This window comes from Phytophthora infestans, genomic scaffold (genome assembly GCF_000142945.1).
Source record: "Phytophthora infestans T30-4 supercont1.142 genomic scaffold, whole genome shotgun sequence".
NCBI classification, from domain to species: Eukaryota; Oomycota; class Peronosporomycetes; order Peronosporales; family Peronosporaceae; genus Phytophthora; species Phytophthora infestans.
Window position 1 is genome coordinate 176688 of NW_003303617.1, and position 8645 is coordinate 185332.

Sequence of the window (8645 nt, forward strand, 5' to 3'; positions counted from 1 at the left end):
TCGATGATTACTGGCCGCAGCTTCCACGCGCGGTCCGTCGCTGCCTCAGGAGCATCATTGCGACTGAAATGCATGTTGCGGGAAAGATGAGCAAACCGATCTCGCTTCATATAGTGGCCGAAGCACCCACGCGGAATTGCGCCTTCGTCGGTAGTCTTCCAGTGGTGGTCAAATTTCTCCTTGTTCGGCGCAATTGTTCTGGCAATGAGTAGTCCAATAAAAATACAAAACTCTCTTCCAGATATGTCAGGTGTTGCCAATAAATACTCCTTGATTTGCTCTTGCGATTTGACTTCAAAATTGTTGTCCTTCCGGTGACGGGCTTGTTGCTTTGCACGCTGTGGCCCAACACGCTTATCCAAATTGTGAAGGAAATAGTCGTCACTAGCTCCGGCAATGTCTTCCCAAAGATGGGGAGGTGCAAACAAGAAGAATGACCCCAACGCGGTCGAAGCAGCGGAAAGGGCTTCTTCAGTAGGCCCGTGATCCCCGCTGTAAATATTGGGATAGTCCTCCGTAAGCCATGCATCAGTCCGAGCCTCGTACGGCTCGTCCATGTAGGGAAAAGGCAATTGGGTATCAGGTCTATTCCATCCATTGAGCTTCATTTCTTTTAGAACATCCTTGTGTACACAACCGCGCGCAAGTGCTCCAACTCCGCCAACTGATTCAAGTAGAGATGGCTCGAAAAGTAAGTCAGGAGCAGCAGCAGAATCATCCACGACGGCGTCGGCTCTTGAAGCCTAAGTTCTCATCATCATCGTAAATGGACATATTCTCATTGTCACCATCGGAATCCAGTGCTGCAAAATCGGCTGGTTTATCTCCAGGCGCGATAACGTTTGGGTCATCTACATCCACATACACTATAAGAATCCATAACATGTACCCTTAACGTGTATACACACCATAAGCTTACCCATCATCGTTCTGATTCCATGTGCAAGGCTGATGCTTGGTTGCACTTCTTCAGGTGGTATGGCGGCCGGTTGCCCTTCTTCACCTGGCATCGTGCTTTCTCCGTCGCTATCAGGCTCAGAGCAGGCATACTCTGAGCCAGATGTAGCAGCAGACATGGAAATTCAGACATGTAAAACTACAATTGGAGATACTGCGTCTGCACCTATAAGGGAGTGGTGTGTTAACGTTAGCAGTAGTTCACAGGTACGAGCAAGATATTTGACACAGCTTCCTGTTTTCATCACCAGCTGAATTACCCAAATCACTCTCTGCCAGGTGTGGAGACGTAGCCTGAATGTTCGGACAAACAGTCTTCGTCGTGTCTGGATCTGGACTGACAGTTCGGTCAGCAACTATATACACGATAGCGTTAGAATCATAACACGTACATACACAATAAGATCAAACGCACCATCTTGTCTATCAGGCACATCGGTTTCAGGCTGTCCACTTTCCAGAGTAGGTTGAGTCGCTGCCGCTTTTGCTTGTTGCTTCGCCGCGGTAGCTTTCTTCATCTCCTCTGGCAAAGCACACGTATTAGAGTCCACACAAAGACCTTGAAAGGCGATACTACTTACCCAAGGCGATACGGTCCAAATATGCCATCAACGCAGCCTCTCCAACGAAAAAGTCTACGCCACGTACGTCCTTCTTCGTCTTCCCCGGCATAAGGTACGTGTAGTCGTTTGACAGGCCCGTAGGGGCCTTTGATTTCCATCCTTCCTTCAGAAGCTCTCGCCATCGGCCTCTGAACCCGAACATCTGAGCGGCAGCGGCGAAAATTCTCGAATGACCGAGATATGGGTGGCGCAGAATTCCACCTGCAATCCTCTATGCTGATTTGTGTGACACCCATCAAACTGTGTCTTCTAATTTTCTAGAAAAACCAAGTTCAAGGCACACGCATAGCTATGTACTGCTGTGCGGGAAGATGGGAAATATGCCTACCCCTTCTCGACTGACAATTTGTATGGTCCTATACAAACGTTAAGTATAAAAGCTTAACGTGTCTCAGACACGTTAAGCTTTTCGCGAAATCGTGTCTCATACAGGCTCTCGGGTTTGGGGGGTTAATACGAAAACTACAGTACCACGAAGGGTCCTTGAATTGAATAATTTACACGGCGTTAGCTCTCCGTAAGGAAAAATGACGATCTCAAATTTTCTAACGTATGAGCAGCTACACGTTGGCCGTACCCCATATCGTGCTCGCGTACTTGGCCTATACTTGCGCCCCATAACCCAAAAAGAGCGAAAAATTGTGATATATGGCACTGGAACGAAGAGATCGCTATTCACGATGTTTTCATGCCTGTTAACAGCATCTGCTCTATACACTACCGTTGAACCTGGTGCTGACCGTTCCTCTTTGTTATAGATACACCTGCTCTCATGCGCGCACGACTCTGCGTATGCCCTCCGTTTGTAAAACTTTGCACGTGTGTGCTAAAAGTTTATGGTCTGCTCGGGATGCAACCAACCGGTATTCCTCCTGGTTGATTTTGTTGCGTCTTTTGATCGAATGACTACGGCAGTTTCGTTTTTAACTAATCAAATCGTGGTTGTATCGTCACCGAATTCAGCATACGTTTTTGCCAGTCAACTGAATGAAAAGTAAGCGTAAAATGATTACATGTACACTGTCCTCCTCTCTAAGAGCGTAAGATTATACTGTAGCAAATTTGCGCTGCGAAATGATCGTGAACATTAGTTTTGAAGTTGATTGCCTGTATTCTCAAGGTCAACTCTGTCATATTGACAGTGTCAATACACTTACAGCTCAAAAGAAAAGGGATTGTCCAATGATTGTTGATCGGCTTTTTATTGAACGAATGACATCTTCCTTTCTTGTGTGTGTTTTTACGTAGCACTTCGTACTGCTCTCGAAATGCTTGGTTCTTGTGCTGGTTGGGCTGACTGGACTTGGATACGAGGCGAGGCAGCTCGTGTAGTAGTAATAGCTTCACGTCCGTCACGACCAAGTTCGTAGTTGTCGCCGTCCATGTCCTCCTGGCTTTTGTTACGACGACGACAAAGGCAGCGCACCACTGGAATGAGAAGAAGGACACACATTGTGATAGTGTGTTTGAGCTGGATGTAGCTGCAACGTCAAAAGGAAAGTGAGACCAACGAGTGTAACGAGGCACAACTCGAGTTCCTGTAGTAAACACGATCACTAACTCGATTACGACATACTTCGAAGTATTATCTGTTTGCTCTCCAGTCACGTGTCACGGATTGTGTCCTGGATATTGCTTATGGGTTTCTACTCGTGGCAGTAATCCGGTAACCGGAACGAATAATAGCTCACAGTAGTGTCTACAGCTTTATGAATCACGTTTTACTAGTACATACTAGGTCTAGTCAGTCTTTGTCGACTTCTTCGCGACTTCTGTATCCCCAGAGGCACTCGGATGCAGCCAGTTCTTGTATGAGTAGGCAGAGGCACCAAGCATTTGCTCGAGATGGTGATCGAGACACTTCTCGATACTACAAAGGTGACGAATGTACGCCAATTTAGGCCACACTGCACGCTGGCCGCCTTCGATGTAATGTGTCATATCTTGCACAGTTGGGTTTAAAATGGCCTTGATGCCGATGGATTCCAGGAAGCGAAAGTCGGGGATGATCATCACATTTCCTGAAAAGTTTTGCTTGAAGTACGAGCTAAACTGATGACCGTAGATCTTTGGGAAGAGACCCAGGAATGCGAGCATTTTCAGTCGGTGGCGCACGTCCCCTGCAATTACACTCTCGAGCTTGTAGAAAATGCTCTTAGTGTTGCTTGGTTTGTCGATTTCGTCACTGACGAAGGGTACCACGTGAGGATTCACTTGTGAAACGATAAAATTGGTCACGTCGAAGCCACTAGCCATTGTTTCCATGGGCAAATCGTGTTGAATGCTGCCATCCACCCACTCTTTATTCAGGGCCGCGTACGGAACGATATTGCCCTGGAAATCTTTCGCCATAAGCTGTTTTCCCTTCATAATGCCAGGAAGCGAGCAGGACACAGCGACAGCGCTCCATAGGAGCACGTGCGGAGTGTTAATATGACTCAACAAGAGCTTTTTTGGCCCTTTGTGGCCCGTAATATCGGACGCTGACACGGTGATACATACATGACGACCAGTCTTCAAGAAGGCGTCTTGGAACGTATAATACATAGTTTTGTCCTCGGCATTCATAGGCTCACTGTAGTAGTGCTCCGTAGTGCGCTCGAAGTCCGATGAGGCCACGAGAAAGCCCGTCTTTACGCAGTGCGCAAGTTGCTCCAAAAGCGGCGGAAACCAGCGAATACCCAGCGAGAAATAACGTGTCGAAATGTCGCTGACCAGGACATTATTCAGCAATTCTTCGTTCGTCCTGCACGCAGTAAAAGCTGCCGTAATAGAGCCACCGGAGGACCCTGAAATGACATTCGGTAGCACATTCGCATCCAGAAGAGCACGTATGACGCCCATGTGGTACATGGCGATGGACCCGCCACCGCTCAAACACAGTGCCGTCGAGCCAAAAGACTGTTTCATTCGCCTAAAGAAGCGGACTTTCTCTGCGTGAGGAAACTTTTCATCACTCATCCCAGCCAGTGTGTCCAAAGCGCGAATCACCAGTGCGTTATACTTGGTAATTGCCGTCTTCGTCCCGGAGTTGCATTCCAAATGGAGACTTGGTGAGTCTACGCCCAATTCGTCACGCATAACTACCGAAGCCACGATATACCGGAGTTCGTCCACATTGATGTTCTCACCCCCGTCAAGAGCTCGAGTCAGCGTCTCTACGTTGTGACGCATCTGTACAAAATCGCAGTGCTCTGTGTCTTGAGCATGAATCGTAGTCTTCCAGTTGTCCTTCCCTTCCAGCACGTCGAGATATTGCGCCATCTGCTTCCATTCGCGGTAGCTTTTGGTGGTTTTCATGAGTCGACGAAGTCTTTCGGCCTGCTTATCACGTACGCCGAAGAGCCCAACATATACACTTTTCACAATAAAGAGGATCTGCTTGATCACCTTCACGGTGACATACAGCGACAAAGAGAGCACGATACGCGCCATCTGATACAGCGCCACGATCCACTGCAAGATGATCACCACTTGCAAGCCGCAGAACCAGCCGACCCATTTATATTTGCGTACTAGTAAGACGATAGTCGCAATAACAGCAACGACTGCCAAGGGCCGCGCCACAACCTGCGGGTCTGATAAATCCTCGCGTTTGAGGTGTCGAAGGCTATTTACCACCGTCCAGAACTCCACAAGCGCCTCGTTCAGCAGCTCCACCACCACGTTCCGGCAATAATGCAAATGCTCGTCAAGATGTGCGGGAGCATCGGCAAGCCGTGCAAACAGCGCATCGACCAGGTAGCTGCCCAGACCTAATACCACGATAATACCGCCTACAACGTTGGCCACAAACTGCGCAAAACGATTCGAGTCCTTCCACTCCGCCTCCTCCCGCAAAGCGCGCTGTAGATCCTCCAGACTTCGCTTCTTGTTCATCGGAGGCCTGCGCTGCATCCTGCGACTAGCAACAGAGTCCTGGCGTCTGACTAGTCTGTGAGACGCTCGCAATTGGGGAATGCCTTGCCTCGTACCAAAATGTTTTACTTGTTTTTTGTAAGTGGATTTATAGTCATGACGTCGGCATTGTGAATTCCGACCATTTTGGTCCTGTTCAGTGAGTCACTCGAATACAAATTTCTCAGATCGTACTTAAGTGGTCGTTTTACGTACTTAAGTGGATTCTCTCTCCAGGGAAGCCAATATCATCCAAAACACCGTGTAGATCCGCTTACGCTGGTAAACGCGGGGTGACGACGCTGCGGTATGCTCGTCCCTGCGAGAGCGCTACCGAGTCGACAAGCCGAACGAGGCGCATAACAGCTTCCACTTGCGACGCATCTGGCTGCTCAGCTGTATCGGCGAAACAGGTTTTGAACGACCACAGCACAACGTTCGACAGCTCTGTCAGGACAACCTCCCGCACGCTAGTCGAGTATATGTCGTTGGAGTGGATGCCTTCAATTTTGTCGGTTGCTGATCCTGACGATACGCGCGCAGCCCATGCGAGCTGCAGCTTCTCTAGGAGCTCTTGGTCTGCATGGAGTTTTGACTGAGGCTTCTTGGCTGCTGCTTGTAGCGCTTCATCTTCTGGCAGCGAAATCTTCCTGCGTATCCTTGAAAGCATTGCTTCTCGGTGAGCTACTGTAGCAGTCGAGAGCTTCGGTGGAGAAGCGGGCAATCGCTCTAGCAATGCTCTGGCCTCACTATTTAGCAGCCGCAACAGCATTTTCGCCTGGAAGCGCATCATATAACCGTTAGATTACAACACTGTAGGGGTTTATTGTAGGGATCCATGACCCTACCTGCTTCAAGCGGTGGTAGATCGGAAACACCGACGAAAATGTCGGTGCTTCAGCCACGTGTCGAAAGTGGGGCGAGCCGACCTCAATCTTCTTGAGCACAAAGTCCGTCAACCTTTGATACCCCTGTCGTAGTCTCGCTACCTGCTTGGGGAATGATGCCTGAATTCGAGAAACAGGTACGTCCATTCTGCCACCTGACTCGAATTTCTGCTGTTGCTGTTGAATGAGCTGCCTTCTTTGAGAGCTCAAAGACACATACTCACTCATCTTACAGCAAAACGCATAGCGACTTGAGGCCTCTTTTTCCTTCAATTGCAACTCCTGCAACTGTGTTTCCAGCGCCTTTAATTTGCGTGGGTACACCAGTCGAGCTTTGGGCAGGGGCTCCAGCTTACGTTCTAACCTCTCAGAACTCCGGGTCGTTCGCGTCGCTTTCGCAACGGCCATAATGTTCTGCAGCTTCTTATCATCGGCATCCAGCGATTCGGTATGCTCTTCATCACTACAACTATCACCGGTGTCGCCTTTCGGCACGAGTTCCGCTCGGACTTGACGCGCGCGTCGGATGGCGTCCTGGATCGACCGTTCCACTTCCAGTGTCTCCTCTTGCTGCGCAGTTGTCTTCTCGACGAGCGACGTTTCGAGGTCATAAATGTTCTCGTAAATAGCCTGGAGATTATTGCATTGTTGCTGCAGCACTAGTGAGCGGAAACGCACGTCGGCGTCGAGGCTGGAAGTCGTGCGCAATAGTTCCTCAGCCACGCTATTCCAGCTGGCCATGATTTGCCAGATATGCAGCTTTTCAACCAATCCCGGAACTTCGGAAATTGGGAAAATCATTTTTATTAGAACAAAGTGTGTTTTTTAAACAAATTTCTCACTCCTTTCAAAATGTGCACACTTAAGCTTTTACTACGACAAAATGTGTGCGATATTTTCTTAAAAGCGCTTTCTTTGCGAGACGAGGATCATTCTGTACTGGTAAAATCGCCAAGATTTTTACGCCAAATTTGCTGATGGATGACTCAAATGCACAGATATATAAAATTAAATGAGGGTATCTATTACACAACATGTTCTGGTACATGGTGTATTCAATCGTCGGGATTACTTCTAAAACACTTAAAATAGCTATTTATTACGAAAGGGTATATATTATAACCGTAATCTGATTCTCTCTGGATACCTGTAAAAAATCCAGAGAGCAATCCTGACAAACGTATAAACGCTCTCTGATTTGTAAGTTCTGAGACTTTAATATGGAAAAATAATTCCGGCACATAATGTTGGGGATTGCCGTGCAAGATTCGCACGGGACAGGCATTATATTAGAAATGGGTGCTATGTTTACTCATTAGTATCACTATGTAGACGCGCTAGACGAAGTACTGTGTGGCCGTATCACTTGGTCAGATATTGTGGTTTAAATCTCAAAACAAAAATTTAAAGATGCCACAATAGATCATTCTAGAAAATTAGAGCGCTATAGAACACCAATTTTCTGGTAAAGCACAATAAGCGTTTTTGGATGCAGATCCGTGAACGGGCTGTTTTGTTTAATCAGCACCAACTGTTTGCTTTTCGTAAATTGTTTTTTTTCTTGCATTCATTCACGTCCGCAAATGGGTTTCAACCTGTTCAAGCGAGTTTTGTAGGATGGCTGCGCTTTGTAGGGCTCTTAGAGAGCTCGTGTTAAGGATCCTGCAGCAGGATTCCTGCTGTGATGACTCGGGGTGTCCACTTCATCTGATGCCACAAAATAAATCGCTGAGAAATGTAAATGTCCCGCTCTGGCTCAGCAGTCTAGAATCTTTTTTCAGCCATCAAACTGCTCGTTGGTTGGTAATTTGCCTGACAACCGTTACAGCGACTGGGTCAGATATTTGCAGGAGTGTTTGCAAGTAGGAGTGGTTGCGCCCATAAGTTGACTTATAGCCCCCCCCCCCCCTCATTAGCCTTTTTGCATCGAGTTCGGGACAAAACCGAGTGTTGCTGGTCAGGAATTCGTTCAGCTTCGCCTGGTTTTATTCGTTTTGTATCGTTTCGTCTCGCACACAGCTTCAATTGTGTGCTGACAGGCTCTCGCGCGCGCAACTCTTTCTCTCATAGTTGTGTTTTAAAACACAGCCAAACCGATACAAAGCACCCTCATTCCCGCGATAATGTGGCGGAATGAGGCTAAGAAAAGCGGTAAGAGTCTGGATTAAAGCTTCATTAGAGACTACGGGCATTTCCCAGCAGTAGTCCACGATCGATAAGAGTAGCAGGTCGATGACCACAGACGTGTCTTGTGCTTTTAATGCAGATCCCGAACAGCAGC

The 8645-nt window shown here is 47.9% G+C and overlaps 2 protein-coding genes across 2 annotated transcripts; both read right to left on the bottom strand.

Annotated features, from left to right (window-relative positions):
* Positions 1 to 3320: 3320 nt before the first annotated feature.
* Positions 3321 to 5524, bottom strand: PITG_19790 (patatin-like phospholipase, putative; the record flags this gene model as incomplete). The annotated part of the gene is made up of 1 exon (XM_002895659.1): positions 3321 to 5524. One exon carries the CDS (start codon positions 5475 to 5477, stop codon positions 3321 to 3323), a length of 2157 nt encoding a protein of 718 aa, XP_002895705.1.
* Positions 5525 to 5751: 227 nt separating this feature from the next.
* On the bottom strand, positions 5752 to 7105 carry PITG_19791 (uncharacterized protein; the record flags this gene model as incomplete). The annotated part of the gene is made up of 3 exons (XM_002895660.1): positions 5752 to 5937; positions 6013 to 6255; positions 6326 to 7105. The coding sequence occupies 3 exons, from the start codon at positions 7103 to 7105 to the stop codon at positions 5752 to 5754; spliced, it is 1209 nt and encodes a 402-aa protein (XP_002895706.1).
* Between the last annotated feature and the right edge of the window lie 1540 nt (positions 7106 to 8645).